Source organism: Cydia fagiglandana, chromosome 1, assembly GCF_963556715.1.
Source record: "Cydia fagiglandana chromosome 1, ilCydFagi1.1, whole genome shotgun sequence".
Classification (NCBI taxonomy): domain Eukaryota; kingdom Metazoa; phylum Arthropoda; class Insecta; order Lepidoptera; family Tortricidae; genus Cydia; species Cydia fagiglandana.
The window spans coordinates 12252028-12272762 of record NC_085932.1 but is presented as its reverse complement, the minus strand read 5'-3'; the positions used below and the strand labels follow the sequence as shown (position 1 = coordinate 12272762).

General features: G+C 37.9%; 3 protein-coding genes across 8 annotated transcripts in view; 1 reads left to right on the top strand and 2 right to left on the bottom strand.

Annotated features, from left to right (window-relative positions):
* LOC134664540 (WD repeat and FYVE domain-containing protein 3) overlaps positions 1–10322 on the bottom strand; it is a 50639-nt gene extending 40317 nt beyond the window's left edge. For 2 of the 6 annotated variants that reach the window (XM_063521242.1, XM_063521250.1), the window contains exons 1-11: positions 9837–10322; positions 9496–9741; positions 8973–9131; positions 8124–8316; positions 7592–7656; positions 6674–6795; positions 6518–6556; positions 5135–5336; positions 4234–4553; positions 3773–4149; positions 3322–3491 (exon numbers count right to left, since the gene is read on the bottom strand). In XM_063521242.1, coding sequence (XP_063377312.1) covers positions 3322–3491; positions 3773–4149; positions 4234–4553; positions 5135–5336; positions 6518–6556; positions 6674–6795; positions 7592–7656; positions 8124–8316; positions 8973–9131; positions 9496–9741; positions 9837–10037 — 2094 coding nt within the window. In that variant the 5' untranslated portion in view covers positions 10038–10322. The remainder of the gene's footprint in view (positions 1–3321; positions 3492–3772; positions 4150–4233; positions 4554–5134; positions 5337–6517; positions 6557–6673; positions 6796–7591; positions 7657–8123; positions 8317–8972; positions 9132–9495; positions 9742–9836) is intronic. The other 4 variants (XM_063521268.1, XM_063521276.1, XM_063521259.1 and 1 more) reach the window with 3 other exon arrangements.
* A 1917-nt stretch (positions 10323–12239) lies between these two features.
* LOC134664411 (uncharacterized) lies at positions 12240–14491 on the bottom strand. Its single transcript, XM_063521039.1, has one exon. It carries the CDS (start codon positions 14370–14372, stop codon positions 13734–13736), a length of 639 nt encoding a protein of 212 aa, XP_063377109.1. The 5' UTR covers positions 14373–14491; the 3' UTR covers positions 12240–13733.
* Positions 14492–16311: 1820 nt separating this feature from the next.
* On the top strand, positions 16312–20495 carry LOC134664402 (cysteine and histidine-rich domain-containing protein morgana). The gene is made up of 6 exons (XM_063521029.1): positions 16312–16509; positions 16620–16756; positions 17242–17444; positions 18124–18340; positions 18756–18950; positions 19863–20495. Exons 1-6 carry the CDS (start codon positions 16431–16433, stop codon positions 20085–20087), a joined length of 1056 nt encoding a protein of 351 aa, XP_063377099.1. The 5' UTR covers positions 16312–16430; the 3' UTR covers positions 20088–20495.
* Positions 20496–20735: the final 240 nt, after the last annotated feature.

Below are 20735 nucleotides of genomic sequence, written 5' to 3'. Positions count from 1 at the left end.
GAACCGATTAGAACGTACCGCATGTCATCCATGATTTTTGGCGCCGCGTCGAGCCCATTTACTGCCATACACATAAAAAATAAAAATGCTTTAGAATGGCAGGAAACTTACCCTGACGCGGCTCGAGTAATCATCGACGACCATTACATGGACGATTGCATTACTAGCTTAGACGACGTCGGCAAGGCTGCCAAGCTGGCAGCCGATATTTACACCGTACACGCTCACGCCGGTTTTGAAATGCGCGGCTGGACGTCGAATAACCCTAGTGCGCTTTCGTTGTTACCTAAAGAATCATTGCTTGAGGTCCCTCACTCTAATAATGTTGACGTTGAATTAGGTCGTCTGGCTACGCCGGTTCGCACGCTAGGTCTTACCTGGCAACCCGGAAACGACCTGATTGGTTTTAATACTGGTATTAGGAAAGATACCGCGTTGCCAGAGAAGCTAACAAAGCGAGAGGTTCTAGTGCACGTAATGAGAATTTATGACCCGCTAGGAATCCTTGCACCAATCGTCGTTCGTGGTCGTATTATGTTTCAAGACGCTTGGCGCAAGGGTTTGAACTGGGACCAAGAGCTTTCTCAATGTGACAGCGCCGCGTGGAAGTTATGGTTTCAAGACCTGATCTCCACTTCCAGTTTACGGATACCACGCCGCTATAACTTGAGCGATCTCGAGGTAGTAGAGTGCCAATTGCACGTGTTTTCGGATGCAAGTGAGTCCGCATTCGCCGCTGTGGCCTATTGGCGCTTTCTTTATGTAAATGGCGATGTAGGGCTCTCCCTCATCTGCAGTAAAGTCCGCGTGTCCCCAATTAGGCCTGTCTCCATTCCTCGTTTAGAACTTCAAGGTGCTCTAATGGCCGCGCGTCTTGCCACGTCGATATGCGAATCCCATCGACTGAAGCCAATGAGACGTGTTTTCTGGTGCGACTCAATGACTGCGCTGGGTTGGCTTCGCAGTGATGCGCGCACCCTTAAACCCTTTGTATCTCATAGAGTTGGCGAGATACTGGAGCTTACTAACATCAGCGAGTGGCATTGGGTGCCGAGCGACCTAAACGTAGCCGATGATGCCACACGTGTCAAACGTTTTGTGCTCTCTCCAGAATCTCGCTGGATCTCAGGGCCTACCTTTCTCTTTTCCTCGGACTGGCCCGCTGAACCTCAAATTGATGTCAGCGGACTAGGCCGCGAAGAGTATAAAAATATCATTCATCTTATCACCGAGACTGATCTGCCCGCACCAGTCTCTGCGGATCCAAGTCGATTCAGCTCATGGCTGAGAATGGTGCGAGCAACGGCAAAAGCGCATCAATTCATATCACTATTGCGAATGCGTAGTATAAGAAGACGAGACGTTAACTTCAATCTTCCTCGTCTTGAAGGACTCTTATGTTCCTTCCATCCAAGTTGCACATCCTCTCCTGGTACCTCTAATCCCCCTAACATCCTACCAAGAATAACCGCGACCGATTTACGCCTTGCCGAGCGCCATATTTTGCGGCAAAGCCAACTGGATTCCTTCAAAGAGGATATTTTGCGGATAAAAAATCGAGACCCGTTGCCACGAAGCAGCCGCCTTTTCACACTGTCCCCCTTCATAGATGACAACGAACAACTTCGAATGTCCAGTCGTATAGTCGCAGCACCAGGCGTCACCGATGAAGTTAAACGACCGCTGATTTTAGACGGGAAACATCCAGCAGTACGCCTACTAATAGCCAGATATCATCAAAAAGCTGGTCATGCGAACAAAGAAAAAGTCTTGAACGACCTCCACCAAAGATTTTGGATTTTAGGCCTTAGAAATGCTGTCCGTGTAGTGGCCCATGACTGCCAGTTTTGCAAACTTCACCGTGCCAGAACTTTCCAACCACCGATGGGAGATCTACCGGAGGCTCGTTTGGCTCATCATCAAAGACCGTTCTCTTTCGTCGGCCTGGACTACTTTGGACCCATACTTGTTTCGGTTGGTCGAAGAAGGGAGAAGCGCTACGTTGCCCTATTTACGTGCCTCGTCATCCGCGCCGTACATCTTGAAGTGGTACACAGTTTATCGACGGACGCAGCCATAATGTGTCTACGCCGTTTTATTTCTCGTCGAGGAACACCACATGAGATCTGGTCAGACAACGGAACAGCCTTTGTTGGGGCAAACAGGGAGTTACGAGCTCTTTACGGTGACTCTGTTGAAGATTTTGCCGCCAACGAATCAATCAATTGGCGGTTCATTCCTCCCGCAGCACCTTTTATGGGTGGGGCTTGGGAGCGGTTAGTTCGCAGTGTTAAAGAAGCTTTAAAAGTGACCCTCAGAGAACAGGCTCCCTCAGACGAAGTTTTAAGCACACTATTGGCGGAGGCTGAAGCCCTAGTAAATACGCGTCCGCTTACGCATGTGTCGCTTGATCCCGAAGCTGAAGAGGCTCTAACACCGGCCCACTTCATACTCACATCTCCACCTGGCCGCCCCATACCCGCTACCGTGACCGAGGCGGATCTCCTTAGTCCAAGCAAGTGGCGCAAGGCGGTGAGACTGGCTGACCATTTCTGGCAGCGCTGGGTAAAGGAATACCTGCCCTACTTGGCGCCACGTACGGGGGGAGGGTCGCCGCCTAATGTCGCAGTAGGCGATATTGTGATAGTTTGCGATCCTAACCTACCAAGAGGCTCGTGGCCCAAGGGTCGCGTTACCGCCCTTTACCCTGGTAGAGACGGGATAACAAGAGTGGCGGATGTTGTTACCGCCGTTGGCGTGTTGCGCAGACCCCTGAGAAAACTAGCGAAGGTCCTCGTCTCTCTCTAAAAAAGGGGAGAATGTGCAACACACAACCTTTTTATATAAATATACGTTTTATTGTCTATGTTTTTTTGATACTATTTTTGTCTGTTTATTACTGACATTACATTTTGTTTTACCATCGAAACCAGTGCCTTATTATTTTTACAGTCGTATCTATAAAACATATAATATTCAACATTCATGAATGTAATACTGTTGAAACCAAAGTATTCACCTATTGATTTTTTTAGTTTAACACATGTTAACTTCAATTGTAACTAACTAGGTAACAAGGTAATATGTGATAATTTTTGCATGTCGATTTCAACTTTGCAAGAATGTGTACTATAAATGATAATACATACAATGATTTTGGTACCATCAGGCTGATTTAATGACGAGCCAGAAGACGAATGGTGGAACTTTTCGATGGCTACTAGTAGTACCTAGTACATACAAACACACGTCGACACAAAGATACTGTACCATTTACCGCTTAGTGATATTATCCTAAAATTAGCCAATACCCAACATTACCTTTCTAAATATCGTCCTAGTCCTGTGTGAATCCCTGAGACACGCCAGCAAGGCCTTCAGGATATGCAACTTGAGTCGTAGCGCGTCGTTGGGCGCCGCATGCATGCCGCAAAGCAATGCTGACATGTCTTCTTCGCCTGAACCACTCACTATCAGTTCTCTTACGACACCTAGACAGGCAAGAAATCATCAGTAAAGACTCACATCACACACACATATGTACACACACATGTATACATGTGTACACACACATATGTATGTATGTCACATATGTACTCTGCAATGGATGGCTATCAATTTTAGAGGTTTTAGAGGCGATTTTTTTTAGTATGCGGTATTACAACGACACTAACGTTAGTTTTCTAGATGGCTTACAAATTATGCATATGCCTCATTTGAACGGCCGACTAAACATTTATTTAAGTAATGTTTGAACGTTTTACTAACTTACCCAAAGCCTTACTCCTACAAGATTCATGAACCACCATACCGTGGACGCACTTCGCACCACCGCAGTCCCTAAATACATTACAATTGTTCGTGTTTCCATTCAATAACGCAGTCAACCCATCCATAACTAAGCTACCCAATTCCTCTTCTTCTATATCAATGTTAGGGTCTTTTATCAATGAATCCTGTCTTATAGACAACCGTTTCCTCCTTTCTGGAGCAATCGGCTCACTAGGAGCAGGATCAGATTCTTTCTTTGATTTCTCCTCTTCAGCGATCTGTTTGTCTTTCAAAAATACGGCGTATCGAGAGAGGCATGTAACAAACACTTCTAACATGCCTACTTCCCTGTATACATCTTTAAAAATCATATTATGCCTGCAAACAACGAACAAGTGTTAAAATTGTTATAATGTTCTTAAATTTAAAAGTAAATATAAACAGGTAACAATAAGTACTCACTTTAAGATGTTTAGTAGCGTTTTCATACACAGTATGCTACAGCTTCTCGATTTATTCGCTTTTAATAGTAAAGAAAGTGATATCAATTCCTTACAGGGAACAAAATTTAACTGGAAAACGATAAACTCCAAAAGCTCAAAGAACTTTTCTTGAATTTCAGCGTTCTTCAGGTGAATCCTTTCGGAAAATTGACTTAAAGTGTTTTGGTTCTCTAGTATGAAATAGTTTGCATTGTCCGCGTGATATACGCTCGATATGGCATCTAGTATCGTGCAGCATAGTGCAGCGGAGTTTGACTTTATGAAGACCGATTGAAGGACCTGAAAAATTAATTAACGCGTCAAATACAGCCATAGAGAAAAAAGTAGGTACATAGAGTGCTCACTCCATACATCAGTTTTAGTACCTACCAAAACAACTATTATTTTCGCAATCGACATCTAGCATCGAGTAGCAGAATTATCAGTACTGCTACTTGACAACAGATGTTCCGGCGACCAAAAAGTGTAATGCTCAACAATTTTCAGCTAATATTATAACTATATTCAACTTCTTTGGCTTCTAATATTAGTTGCTAATTGTTGTTCAATACAATTTTCGTGAGTCGCTACACGAGAGACAACTAGTATCGAGTAGCGGTACTAATAATTCCGCTAGTCGTTTTGGTACCAAAACTGATGTATGGAGTGAGCACTCCATTCTTACTATATTTCTCTGTGATACAGTAATCATTTAGATTGTCGGCTTGATTTCATCGCGATTGTGGGATATTTGCATAAATAATAACATCAGAACAATAAATACAGTAGAATTTTTTACGTTGTGTGCCGCGGTGGCGATCTATTGTAATTTAAAACAATGTCCAAGTTACTTGGGAGACAAGCATTGGGAGATTACGTACCTGAAAGGCCTGCACGTTCCTGACGGCCTGGCCCGGCGTGGTGGGCTGCGGCAGCACGAAGCCCTGCAGCTGGAACAGCTCGGTGTTGGCGCGCGTGGGCCGCAGCTCCGAGAAGCCGCACGCGCACAGCGACGATATCATCAGCACGAGGTTGCGCAGCGCCGCGCGCGCCTCTGATCCGCTCACGCGCTCTTCTTCTAACCTTTAAGTTAGTTACAAATGTGTATTAACATAATTTCCATTAATTTCTTCCCAGCATATTAATAATAAATATTATATAAAGCCTCTGTATGGACATGGACATTATCAGTGGCGGATTTGCAGTGTTGGCCGCCCTATGCCTCGGGCCCTGTAGTAACTACTAGACGCCCCTTTCTCAACACCCATCTATGGACTGCCGCCCCTAATATCTTGCCGCTCTTGGCCCGGGCCTACTGGGCAAATCTGCCACTGGACTCTATAGAACGCAAAACATGCGACCAGTGACGTAACTGGGTATATAAGTTTTGTAAATACTATTAGATACTAGATAGATAGGTACTATTAGACCCAGCCCCTCTCAGGCCATGGGTTCATTTAGCCCAGATTACCGTTTTTCTCGATTTGCTACCTGAAAAATTACTTACGTGACACAAGAAGAAAGTATTATACGCTTATTTTCCCGACCAACATCATACACATAATAATATGTGGTTTCATAAACAAGTCAATGCAATAGGCAGCTAATGAAATAGCTATTGAATATATATGTATATTGATTTGTTTACTTATCATAACATTCATAACGTCACAAAGCATTTATCAACACAACACAAGGGTTCTATTGAACGATACATTATGTGTACAACGTTAGATATCAATATCTGCTCGCATCATTATCATGTATTAAGGTAATGTCACTTAATGTAGCCGTCTGTTTGCATAGCAATGCAATATAGATGACGTAATACGAGTGTGTATTAAACACTTACACAGTCACATATCAATAACTGGTTAAAACTTAGGTATCTTACTGCAATGGGGAAGGAATAACTAAATTGTGTTAACCTAATAACAGTTGCATTTATGAGACCAAAGCTACCGGTACTTACTGAATTATAAGCTATGATATTGCACAGAAATATATATAACGTTAATATTCGTTCGACATTGGAGAATGGTATTGTGCCATGATTTTATTAATATAATCGACATGATACGAGTGTCGTCAAATTCATTCATTCTGTTGGTGAAAGCAGGCGAGCCATATATGTTACGCCAAACGAAATACACAGAAATGGTGACATCTTAAAGTCAAGTAATAATTATGGTTTACCATGGAATAATGGATAATTACTAACACAAATTAAATAGGTATGACTAAAAACAGTGAATGGTGCTTACCCTGACGTCAAATAATCGGGTACTCCATCTCTCTCATGCCTGTGATAAAAAATAACTCAAAGAAATAAAACAAAACATTGTGATACAAAACGAACTAAGTATTAGATCTAAATACACGTGCACATGCTTTAATTTACATGAAACAACTTTACTTACTTAAGAAGAAACTCCGATAGAAATAAATATCCTTGACATGAACGAAAATCGTCCAATAATAATTGACTAACATCACTTGAATCCTTAAGAAAGCAAAATACTGCAACGAACATTTCAACTACCTGAAACAGTAAAAAGTTTATACTGTAAAGTGTTAATTGGGAGTTAAGTCTAAATATCTGCATGTTAACTTTGGTGTTAAACAAAAGTAGTGTTTCATTCTTTTCAACTGTAATTTGCTTTATTATTTCCGGAGAAAAGATGCCTTTTTCGGTAGGCTTACACCATTATCAACATTTCTCAAATGCAAATCCAATGATAGCCGACGTAACCACCTAGCGCACTGAGATTCCTTTACTGCGTTATCAACATCTATTATTATCAAATAAAGGATCAATTTAAAAAGAGTGACGTGGGTCTAATCAACCTTCACACTCACTGCCTCATGTCATGTACCACACTGTTAACTGCACATTTGTAAACCTTATTCCAAATACGTAAGGTCCACCAATAGTGAGTTAACAATTTCGCTGACAGTGCTACAGTTACGCGTTGTTAAGCCCACAAATAGCCCCTATGTCGTACGGGGCCACCCATAAATTATGCCAAACAAATATCATGGTTTTTTACCCCACCTTGTTTCCGAAAATATTTACTTTATCAAAAAAAATATTGTTAAAAAAATCGCTATTCGTTTTAAAAGACGAAATCACACATTATGGAGGTGCAGCGAAAAATAAACTTCATCCCCACACACATGTAAACATGTAGGGGAAGTCTGGAATTTTATTTTACCACTTTTTCGATGTGATTGATTTATTTATCCGTGCCAGTGACGACACAAAGTTGTCACAACATGTAATATTAATGTATGTATGACCTACTGTCAGCTAACGCATTAATGGTGAGTGATATTACCTCCAATGGAGTTAGCTCTGGTATCTTCTGCATGTTTTCTATACATAGTGCTACACAACCTTTATCTGTAACAGAAACAGTGGTGTTAAACTCAATTATTAATTTTTATAACACATCTGTGAACATAATGATCAATGACTCAGCCTGAAATAAAGAGTTACAGCAGTTTTCTGAGAATAATATAATGGATCCACACATACCAGCTGCAATATAAACTTTTAGCATTTATGTTCACACACACTAATTACACACAACACTTAATTATTCATTGTTTTGTGAATGACAAAACCAGGGATTCTTACTTATACAGACTACAATGACTACCAATTATGTTAAAGAATAGGCAATGTATAAAAAGGCAATTTTGATGTCAGCAAGTTAATAAATATAGCAGAGCATTTTAATTAAACCCAAGCAATGTATTACTGCACAATCCTTTTAATGTCTGACTAAAAACTATTTTAAGCAAAATTTGTGAGCAAATAATAATGTTTTCATAAGTTAAACATGACACTTAAATATCATAACTTACTATGTATGTATTGCACAACAGATTGTGTTAATCCATGCCTAGATAATGTCATCAGTACTTCTGCTGCAGACTTTCGCCACATAATATTGTGAGGGGCACACCATGATGTAATAGCAGAGAACAGTAGGCTGAGATCATCTTTCCTTGCCAACTCTTCACATGGAAATGGATGACTGCATAGTCGCACTAGGACCTGCATATAACCAAGACAATTTTTGTAAGAAAGGGTTTATTTGGCATTTGTAGAAATAATAATTTGTAAATATTTCAATTTTAATTAATTAGGGAAACATGATTAAGATGTCTAAAGTAATTCAGAAATAAAGAAGCAGTATAATACAAAATGATAATAAAAAACAAATTTTGTAAGAAAAAGTCCAAACAAAAAAAAAATTTAGTTTTTAGCAAAATTTTTAAATGGACTAATACCATTTTCTTTACAATATTAAATAAATTTAAAAGTGGAAAAATTACTGTCTTGGGTGAGACTTGAACTCACGGCCTCTGGATCGATACTCCAGCGCTCTGCCATCTGAGCCACCAAGACCTCATCCCTAGCCAGCAAATCTTTCCACCATGTTATAGGTCAAGGGGACCCTTAGCGACATCTACCGTAAGAGTATTATACTTCTTAAACGGCTACCGGAGTTCCAAGTCATATTGGAAATTCACCAGTTACGATGTGCTACCCATACTAATTTTAATTTTTAACAAGCAGAAAAAAAATAATAATAATAATAATATGTTGCTTAATAGCATCGTTCGCAGACGTTTCTGCTTGTTAAAAATTAAAATATTAAATAAATTAAGATACATTATGTTGATTTTCATAGTTTTGTAATAAATTACCTGAACAAATATCTTTTGCAACAATATTCTTCTTTCTCTCGGAGTAAAATCACTAACACCATCTTGAACATCGGCCTCTGATTCAGGTATTTCAGGAAGATCAAAAAATAGGTATAAACATTTGACTAAAGTTGAAGGAATTGCAGCTGTAGTCATGACCTAGAAATAAAACCACAAGTTTCTAATAGATGTAGATCCTCTATTCTTATTCATTATTGATTTTAGTAATATGATTTCAAAACACTTTCACTGCCAATAACCTATAGAGAAGATTTTGTGTAAGTAGTGAACTTAGGCACTGATATATTTAAAAAAAACAATATGTTGTAGTAGCCTGTTATGAATACAATTTATTATCTAAACAAAACCAACCATGAAAGTATCAATTAGAAAATTTTCATTTTTCATTATTACAATGATTTTAATATTTTATGATTGTAGGACACATATCCAAGTTTACAACCACAACATTAACATGCTTTAGATAATGTAGCGTAAAAAAAGTTAAATAAACATGGGTAACCTGTATCAATGATTGGTCTCCAGCGGCTAGAAGATTTAAAGTGGATAGCAACATCCAGCCATTGCTAGATTCCTCAGAATTCTCAATTTCGAGGAACTTTGCTATGGCACAACTTGCTGCCTCTGTACTTTGGTTGCTAGCTCTTTTCCTAATCTCTGATACCATAAGTTTGGACACTTGCTGGCAAAATGATAAAATGTCCCAAAACTTTTCATTCATCTCACTTGAGGGGCTGCTACCAAATACCTGTATTAAAAAAAATGTTATAGGTATATTTTAAATTCTCAAACATTTCTCATTGAAATAATATAGTAAATATTTCTATTGTTTATTGCACTTACCTTGCAAAATAGAGGTAGCATATTGTACAGTTTATCGTCTTTTTCAGCGTCTGTTAGAGGCTGTGCTGGGTGAGTGTACTCCGCAAACAGCTTCTTGAGGTGCATGAGGCCCAGCTGAAGATGTGAGGACGCGCTGGCAGACTCCGCGGGCTCCGAAGACGTAGAGCCCGCAGCACCACGTAATTTGCGCATCAAATTCATCTTTCTGGCACTTAATTTTTTCCACAAAATTTAAGTTATTCTCTTATTCCAAAAAATACACATACTTATTTTTTCACTTCATTGTTTTCAATAAAGAAACAAATCGCCTGAAAATGTTGGTGTGATGGTTAAACATTATTTTTATTCACTAGGAATCCTCGGCACTTCCGCCTACATAACTGATTTTATCTATAAAATTGGTATTTTTCCTTTAAGAAGATATCACATTATTTTTTAGAATCTTAAATAAAACCTAAATAAATGCGCCTTCCGTTCAGTACGCCCACTCACAACAGAAACAGAAATCTATCAATTTTTATCAATCAAATAGGCAGTGTTGCCAGGAGAATGAAAATAAATATTACTATTTTTGGTAAAAATGCAAGGCCCCAACGTTTTCTGTTCACTTTGACGGCGCAGCAACTAGTATCACTTCCCTCTCCTCGCTCTTTTAAAAATGCCATTTGTCAAAAAAGGACAACCATACTGTTGACAAGGTGAACTTCAAATCAAGTGTTGCCTTTTTTGATGCATCCAGGCTGTGTATGTTGCGTAAAAACGTGTATGTGTGCTCTTTTAGGGATGTGAAAAGTCGATTTTAATCATGTTATATATCAATAAACGCTACACAGCGGAACGAAATAGCTATTAATTGAAGCTTCAATATCTTCGTTAAACATAATTGAAATGCTAATGAATAATAAATATATTAGAATATAATAAAATAATTCAATTATTGCGGAACACATATTTTAGTAGGTTTTTATGTATTTTAATTAAATATCTGAACTTTCCCTTGGTTCCCTGCTGGGGCGTGACGATAAAAATTGTGATCTGATAACCACAATAAAAGCGTTTTTGTTTATTTTAGGTATCGTTAAACCTTTGAAGTCAAATTAAAATTGCAAGAAATGTCGATAGTTTATCGATATGACTTTATCGACATGGCTACAGCAAGGTGGTGTTAATAGTGGTAACACACTATCGCACCGCACCAAGGTCATTGTGCGACACACCCATAAGTAAGAGCGAGAAAGCGATATCTCTTTCTTGCTCTTACTTATCGGTGCGTCGCACAATGACCTTGGTGCGGTGCGATAGTCTGTTACGACTATAAATTGTTAATCGTACACTTATGGAAGGTAGAGGCTTCTACACTCCATACGTACACAAAACAAAAGTGGCAACACTGACAGCTCGCTGAGAAGGTATCTCTATATATTATAAATCCATGCTGACAGCTTATTTAACGGCTCCTCTACACGATGGGCCAACGCCGGCCACTGCAAGGGACGCAACGGAGACGCCATGTCTAAAATTTTCGGTACAAAATAGTCTGCCGTTTTTTGCGGGGGAGGGGCACATCAACTGTATAGGTACGTCATGTCAGATAAACGTCAGTCCATACATATAATTGACATGTGGTTGACCATTGGCCGCCTATTTTCGACAGAGGGGAATGCCTGTTAATGGCGGCTCCATTATTAATTACTCCGAGAGGGACGCAGCCATGCGGTAGAATGAGATAGCAATATCACTTGCTCCCTATAACGCATAAATGCGTCCTTAGGAGTGGCCGGCGTTGGCCCATCGTGTAGAGGAGTCATAATAGGTGAAATATATACTGCGTCAAGCAGATCTTGTCAGTAGAAAAAGGCGGCAAATTTGAAAAATGTAGGCGCGAAGGGTTATCGTCCCATAGAAAATTTGAATTTCGCGCCTTTTTCTACTGACAAGATTTGCTTGACCGTCTATAATAGTTCCCATATAAAATTAAAAAAAAAACTTACGACACGATTCGCTGGCCATTATACTTTATTTTTTATGTATTCTCTCTTGCGTATTCGAGCGATAGAGGCAGATAACGAAATGTCGATGTTTGCGGTAGAAGACCCCCTCTGCTTTGCTAACGAAAGCAGTCTGCACCATCTCATATCCAGCTTCACGCGCTGTATGCAAGTGCCATAAACATAAGTGCAGCAAGTTAGGTCGCAGGAACGAACAAGCGTATTAACGGAGAAGTACATGGCACATTCATACCTCCGTACCTCAGGGGAAAAACGGGGCATGTTTCTACCCTCATTATTAAAATGTATTCGGTACCAACACATGCCAGGTAAAATAGCTCTCTGCACGAGGCCAAACGAAGCCCATAAATCATATTTAAACTAACACTAGAAAGGAGCAATGAACTAAAAACACTTCTATTTCAATGTAATGTAATTCACTAAGTATATTGTTGCTTTTAAAATTTTCCTCTGATAGACAGATAACTTCGTCAGAAACATTGCCGTGGTACTAATAGTACTTACTTAGTGGTACTAGTACCAGTGCCAGATACAGTACAGATAGTAGATACCAATGGGTACTATGTCTGCTATTCCATGGACATGGGTCTGACCCCAAAAGAAAAGGAAATTAAGAATGTTAGTAGGTTAGTACCATACATTTTGCTGAGCATTATAGCCAGACTCTCATATTTGTGACATAATTATGAAGGAAAAATCATAATGAAATAGGTGTACCTTTTTTAGCTACAGCTAAATTAAGTAAAAAATTCAACAGTCTCAGGGGTCATAGAACATCATAATAGCACATTTATAATAAACTAATAGCAGGCATGGAATACACAATAAGGTTACCTTACCTTATTAATGTGTTCTGTGAGAGCAGATCACGGAGAGCTTAATGTAAATGCCCTCTGCCCTATGATAATCAGCATTATCACATAAATTAAGTAAGCTCATGTAATAAATGTATGTATGTAAATGCACTCACAAAATTTTACTACACTACTTTAGTGGACTTGGTGTACACTGGCATTCAAAAGTGCATGGAGATGTTTCAACCATTATATTAACCTCCTAAGGCCCAAGGTCCTACCTATAGTACTTATTCAGCTCAATAAAATTTAAATCATATTGGATTGGAACAGAGTTGCTTTTTCTTTGTTTCGTTCAGTTTTTGAATAACGCAAAATCAACTCTATTTTTTACAGTAAAGGTTCAAATTTCTGTGCCAAATATCGCATTTTACATTTGTATGGCTGGGCCTTAGGAGGATAAGTCATTATGGTCGACATCTATCCATGCACTTTTGAACACCACTGTACAACTTACAAAAGTACAACAGTAAAAATAATAGATTTTCTTAAACCACAACAGGCCTTATAGGCAAGGACAATTGCTTATAGGAAACTAATTATCACAATAATACATATATTATTTTGTAACATGACTTACAATTATTTTACTAGATAATAATACTTATATGTTGAGTTTCATTGATCACCTTTTAGAAAATAATTAATTATCACTTTAATACACATTTAATGCCCATTGAACACATTATTATTTACTTATAACTATTTTAGTAGGTACTTAATAAGTAATAGAATCATAACCTACAGTGAGAGTGCAAGTCTTGTGGATTAATCTGCACAAGTGAGAGGGTATTTCTTGCATGCTTATGGAGAGCCGCACAGGGTCACGTGTTTAAAAACTGACATTATGGATCTATTCTTTGTTCTTCTAATATTTCTATTTTTTTCTTATAATTTAATATATTCTGCCAGCACTACAATTCCACAATAGTCTGTGCGGATAGAGAAGAGTCATGAAATGTAGGGAAGCCCATACATTCTACGACTCTTCTCTTTCCGCACAGGGGTCTAGCAATGTGTTTGTGCATGGGACATTAATACTTATCTACTATTGGTTTAAATAGAACCCAAAGTCGATCAAACTCCAGTCTGTACTTGTCAACAATTTCCCTTTGTGAGGTGACTGTAACATCTTCCCAGTTGCCACTCAAAGCTTGATTGGTCCAGTTGAGAGATCCCATTATCACCACCGGCACAGCAGCTTGGTTTTCGCCCGACGCATCTATCAATGAGAACTTATGGTGCATAAGATTTGTTGATTTCATCCACCTGACTGGAATACCTTGTTTCTCCAATTTTCTTATGTGAGAACCAGAAGCATACGCCATGTCAGCATCAACTATTACACGAACTTTTACTCCTTTCAAATGCTGCTTTAACACTGTCTGGGCCAAATCCAGATTAGTCAAAACGTACATGCATATGTCCAATGTGTATCTTGGGGAGTTTACAAAATATAACAATCGATCCATGCTCTGTGTAACGACGCATCTTGAATATTTGCTTCTTTGTAACTCTCCGAGTCCATGAGAAAACATCAAAACTTCGTGTATTTCTTTTGGCGCTATTTTCTTTTCCTTCTTGTTAAAGTAATGTAGGTATGCCCATTTAGAAGCAAAAGTAAGTGCAATAAAGATGAATATAGACTTACTTATCTTCAACAAAGATGTCATTTTGTTTTCGGACCGTGTTCATTTACCGCATTTATCTTTTGAAGAAGAAACCGCATCAGCAATGCAATTAAATATTACTACCGGTTTGCCGAATCTAAAGAAAATAAATAAACACGAACAAAAATGACATCATAATTGACAACAACCCGGAAACACTTGTTTATGGGTTACGTTTACAAGTCTAGCTAAAAAGTGCGTTAAATTTCCATTTGTGCAATCTATTTTTGTTCATGCAAAATAAAAAAAATGTTGTACTTATACTCTGTCAAATAACGTCCGTCAGTAGGAAATAAAGGTTTATCGCAAATAGCAAAGTAATAAAATTATAGGTTATCGTCTCATAGAAAATTTGACTTTCGCTCCATCTTCCACTGAGAATGTTGCTTGACCGACTATAAACTCCGAGAAGCATAAATGGTAGGATCCTATAGACGTGCTATAGGCGTGCGTCCATGAGGGACAGAACATACAACATACGCAATGCGACCAAAATGCGACACTATGAGTGGCCGAGTTTATTTGAGTCTGTTACGGCTAGAAAATATGGGCACAAGGATTAGGGCTTATACTCCTTGGGCCAGAGGGCATACCGCGAACTACGTTCGACGTGTTGGCTCCCTGTCACACGTACAAATTAACAAGTGCGACAGAGAGGTAACACGTCGAACGTGGTTCGCGGTAGGCCCTCAGGTTATGGTGCGCAAATAAATAAACTCGACCAATCATAGTGTCGCATCATTGAGTATGTTCTGTCCAAAGAATATAATACTCACTAGGAGAAGAACGGTAACTCCATACAAAAAAATGTCCCCAACCGTTTATACGTTTATACTACTGGCGCCCTCGATGTGTACCAATGGAACTAAAGTCAACAACCGGTTTAGCCTGGCGGGTATTGGTATTATAGGTATATAGTAATTATGTTGATAAACATATTTGTTATCTTCATATCACGAGATATATGAAAGATGCAAATATTACCCCTTGTTTGTGGTATTATCTATTGATTTAAATAAAAGGCATATTTATGTTTATAACATTGTATTATGTTTTACATATAGAAATATACACTGAAAATTAAACCCTGACAACTTAATAAAAATAGACATTAATAAAGCGCATTCACAAAGTTTTCAGTATTATACAAATAACATTAGGCATGCCTACCTATTACACTTTACACACAGATACACTACACTTTACACACGGCATTTTACACAGATTTCTAACTTGTATTCATACATTTCTTCACGGTTAATTAATACGCTTTCCAGATGCGTTATGACTCGGTTCCTTCTGTACCCACTAAAGCTGTATAAATTTCACTCTGGCTGCTTCAACAGCCGTTGCTCCGCATTTAGCACATTTTCTATGTGCATTGCTGTAATCTATGTAGGTACAGACTTACAGTCTTAAGTGGTTGTACCGCTACGTTGTATTTATTATTTAAAGATTTAATAAATAAAATGTTCGTTATGAACTTTAACCACAGCAGTTGGACAGAGTCACTGACAAATATATTTTTTTATTATGGTGGGTAGACGTACCTACCCTCCATATATTTTATGAACATTGATAAAGACAGTTGGAAGCAAATATTCATTATAAAACTTAATCGCGTGTAATTAAGTTTTAAGCGTTTTAAGTCCCGTTTTATGATTAATTATGTATAAAATTCGTGATAATTTAAATCAGAGTTGGGAGCAATGTTGCTGTAGAAAAATGTTTTTATTTTTATTACTCGCAACTTTTTCTCGGAGGCCAACGCACACATAGAAGCTTCAGGCGCACACATGCGCAATTATTTGGGGACATAACTTTCTTAGGAAGTGAACAGGCCTTGGTTCTGTCTTGGTTTTGTCCCTCACGGATGCGCACGTTTAGCACGTACGTCTATAGGATCCTACATCTATGTTCTGTAGCTGTCATTATGTCATTGTCAATTTGTCACTTCACTTGAAGTTTCATGTGCAGATTTTCGGTATTTCGGTCGCTTTGCGATAATTGTTCCAATATTCTTAAATATAAACATCTTCTATTGAAAAAGCAACGTCGAAAATGCCCGAAGATAAAAATTTAGTCCAATGCTACAACCGTGGTTGTGGCAAACAATTTGACCCACATCAAAATGACAAAGGTAAGAAAATTCCAGAAATTTCTCGTGTTCCATTCCAGAATGTCCCCTTTACAGTTTCCTTATTAATTTTACTTGAAATACCTGCTAATCGACAATATCTTTAACTATAGATGAATGTCAGCATCATCCGGGAGCTCCCGTGTTCCACGACGCCTATAAAGGATGGTCATGCTGTAACAAAAAAAGTGTGGACTTCACTGAATTCCTCAATATAAAAGGTTGCACTCTATCGAAGCACTCGAATGTGGTTAGTATATTTATAAGATTGCACGGCTAAACCCTTTTCACCACACCAGCTCGGTAAGGCTTACTTTGCACTTCAAAAACTGATAAGAAAGTTGTATTTTATCCACATGTGAGGCAAAGTAATATAAAGGTAGAATGGACTTTTAAATGATGATTTTGGATGATAAATATTTAATAACATTCATTTGATTTGACTTCACTTTGATGTTTTACAGTTGATATTTTCCTTGCATTGGTGTGGTGAAAAACTTTGTGTTTCACTCGGTGGCAAAATTTGTTTAACCCTCGTGCCTTGAAACCCTCGCATCGCTCAAGATTCAACTTCTCGAACTACTTGCTACGCTCATGGTTCATTTTGGAATCTTTCGCTTACTTGGGTATCAATATTAGCATGAGCTGTTAAACAACAACTTTGCCCCCTTGTAAAACAAATAACTATTATCAGGTTAACTTTCCCTCGTCAATTTATTCTTTCCCAAATTACAGAAACCGCCAGAACCAGAAAAGAAAGCTCTTGACAAAGAGCTCGAGAAAAAGGATGTGATAGAAGTACGAGCCCCAATAGTTGGGCGGCAATTAACTCGGCCTCCTTTTGACTATCCTATGGTAACACTTGAATCTCATATTGCTGATTCACTGAAACAGCTTGTCCAGAGTTCACAAAAACCAGTTGCTGCAGCTGATGACGGGTAACTATTTTTTGAGTACTAATTCTAAAAGTATAAATTATTGGCTTATCAAATCTTGAAGATCTCTATGGAGTTTTTAATAATCAAGATGATTTATTCACTAAGTTCTCTTAGTCTCTATTATCTGTACAACTGTGACCCAAATTGTCCCCTCAAATCTAATTAAAATGATATCAAGTCAGTAGAAAAGTACCTCTAAGTCAAAGCATTTTCTATGTTGCTTTGATAAAACTCCTCAAAGTAATTTATTATAACTTGTGTTATTTTTGGTCACTCATTATAGTCATTATTTTCATGACTAATAAAACATTTTACAAGAATTTTAACTTTTTAACATATATATATACAATTGTCAAATTAAATTGTCATTAAACTATAATCTAATTTTATATATATCCTAAGGTACTTAGTTGTTAAATTTTCAGACTATTGTAAGCTGTATTTTATAATCTCAGAAAATCTGATTATGGCTAATACTTACTAGCCAATTGTAGAAAAACAAAAAAGATTATAATCCAAACACATTCTGAATCAAAACAAGGTATAAATTTTAGGTGTAGGCTCTGCTATTTCCCTTACATGCCTTAAACGGCTTTAACCATTAGGAACTGAAGGATATTTTACCAGTTAGATTTATAAGATAACATTATATCACATTTAAATACCAATATAATTGCAGAAATGTGACCATTGGTACAAGTTGTAAGAATGGTGGGTGTTCTACATCATATGAAGGTCCTCAGACAAACGACACAATCTGCACTTATCATCCAGGTTGTCCCATATTCCATGAGGGTCTGAAATTTTGGTCTTGTTGTCAGAAGAGGACAACCGACTTCAATGTCTTCTTAAGTCAGCCGGGGTGCACTACAGGCTCTCATAAATGGACTAAAGAAGTAAGTTTGTGGGACATAGAATCATTTTAAGTTGGTGAAATGATAATCAAATAATCATACAATGTAACACATGCATACATACTAACTTTAATTTAGCTGACAATGAACTGATTTTTTATTTTAAATTTTAGGCTAAACTCTATAGTTACTCTTTCTTTCACACTATACACATGAAATATGGGTACAATATGAATAAAATAATATAGAGGAAATAAATTTAGGGAGGAGGAACAACAGGAGGTTTTATCACTGATATTGTCTCCTACTGCTCCTACAAGGCTGGAATCCAAGCATTATATAATTCAGTTTACAATTTACTTTCTTTCTAAATGATAAAGATAAAGAAATGGTGTTTGTGTCTTTCCATTAAAGTAACAAAAATTACACTATTTTAATAAAATGTAATTGGTTGCAGGGCCCTGCTGCAGGCACAGTGAAATGCCGCTGGGATTGGCACCAGACGCCCGACTACGTCATCGTCAGCGTGTACGCTAAGAAGTACGACCCCACACTGAGCTTCGTCAAGCTGAACCCCATCAGGTTGAACACCAAATTGGTATTTAGGGAGGAGGGAGATGCCGTTTTTGAATTGGACCTTGAACTTCGTGGTGTAAGTATTATATTATATAATTATTATTTAAAAAAATAATTATGTCCATACATTGGGGTTTTTTAGTGCGGGAATGTTTTACACTAGCCAAAAAATAAGTAAAAACTGTAAAAACCGATTCATTTCTAAGCACATTTAGAGCTACTTATTTTTAACTCATAGTTTGGTATTTATTTTACAATAAACAAAGATCAGACACAAAATCATTCCTGCACCAAAAACCCCGATCTCTGTGGTAGGAGTCAATTTTAATTTAGAATTTTTTTTTTTAGAGTGTAGCGTTTCTTAACTTACTCAATATTAAAAAGTTATTTATTAAGTTTGTTTTTTACAAGCTTTTATTTAGTTTCACCTGACCGTTGTCTGTCTGTCTGTCTGTGTGTAATCAAATCTTGCAAGTTAAATTTGATCCACTTCCCGGTTTGCGATGGAGCTGAAATTTTGCATGCATGTATAAATCAGATGACAATCCAATATTATGGTACCATCGAGCTGATCTGATGATGGAGACAGGAGGTAGCCATAGGAACTCTGTGATGAAACAACGCAACCTAATTGTGTTAGGGGTTTTTAGAATTGTCTCGATGAGTATTAGTTGTCTGTCGTAATAAAAGTACAGTCAGCGATAAAAGCTTGTACCAAAAATGAAATTTTTGCCAAAAACTTATTTAGCATTAGAAAGAACTCCATAGAAGCAAGCGTTTTTATCAGGCTCTTTAATTGTTAATAATTATTGAATTATCTAATGTAGCATGGTCAATACATATAATTTACTTCAAGTTATTACCGCTAAAATTGCCGGATTTGGAACCACAAGCTTACTTCTGCGAAGTTCTTTCTAATGCTAAAAAACGGACTATAGAATGAATTACCTTACCTTGGATTCATAAAAAAATGCATAAAATTTTGCAGGTCATAAGCATTGAGAACAGTAGTGCATCAATGCTGCCTTCTAAAGTCGAAATTAAACTGAAGAAAGCAGAACCTGGTGCCTGGGCCAAACTGGATTTTCCTAGATCAGAACCAAAGAAGGAGGCACCTAAACCACAAGAACAAAAACCTGTTGAAGACGATTCTGTCGACCTATCTACTGTAGAAGCTATACGGTCTATTGGACAAGTAAATATGTCAGAATAAAATATCTTGCCGATTGATTGCATATTTACTTTTTTTTTCATAAAAAGTGAACTGTGTGTTTGTCAGGCTCACTCTGATTTTTGTGAAAAATATCTGCTTTAAGTTGAGTAATGCCGATGGGACAACTATGATTGCCTGATTGGTTAATATTTTGTATTAAATGTTCAGTGGCGGATTTGCAGTATTTGCCGCCCTAGGCCCTAGGCCCTGTAGCCGCCCCTTTCAAGGCACCCATAATATTGACTACATTTTGAGTTATTTCTTGTTACCATCAGAGAATTTTTTGTCACAATTTGCCGCCCCTAAATATCTTGCCGCCCTAGGCCCGGGCCTACTGTGCCTTAGGGCAAATCCGCCACTGTAAATGTTACTTTTGTAAGAACTATTTACAATAAATCCTTCGAATAACTTAAGTTTCTTTTTGTTAAGTACATTATTATAATCAATTTATTCTTTCCCAACAAGTAAAAAAAACCTCAGTTTTTGACTTTCAACTTACAAACTATGATCTATTGAAATATTTATTGATAGTTCACATCGTCAATCACCTGTAAAAAATATTTTCCGATAACAACAGTTTTTGCCACGCTTTGTGTTGTCACAGGGCGTATGCTCGTTTGCCACTTGCCATTGACTTAGTTTTAAAAT

Coding starts and splice junctions, on each gene's coding strand:
- LOC134664411 (XM_063521039.1), bottom strand. CDS start 14,372: ATGACATCTTTGTTGAAGATAAGTAAGTCTATATTCATCTTTATTGCA.
- LOC134664402 (XM_063521029.1), top strand. CDS start 16,431: ATGCCCGAAGATAAAAATTTAGTCCAATGCTACAACCGTGGTTGTGGC. Junction 16,510..16,619: donor CCCACATCAAAATGACAAAG/GTAAGAAAATTC, acceptor CTTTAACTATAG/ATGAATGTCAGCATCATCCG. Junction 17,445..18,123: donor GTTGCTGCAGCTGATGACGG/GTAACTATTTTT, acceptor ATATAATTGCAG/AAATGTGACCATTGGTACAA.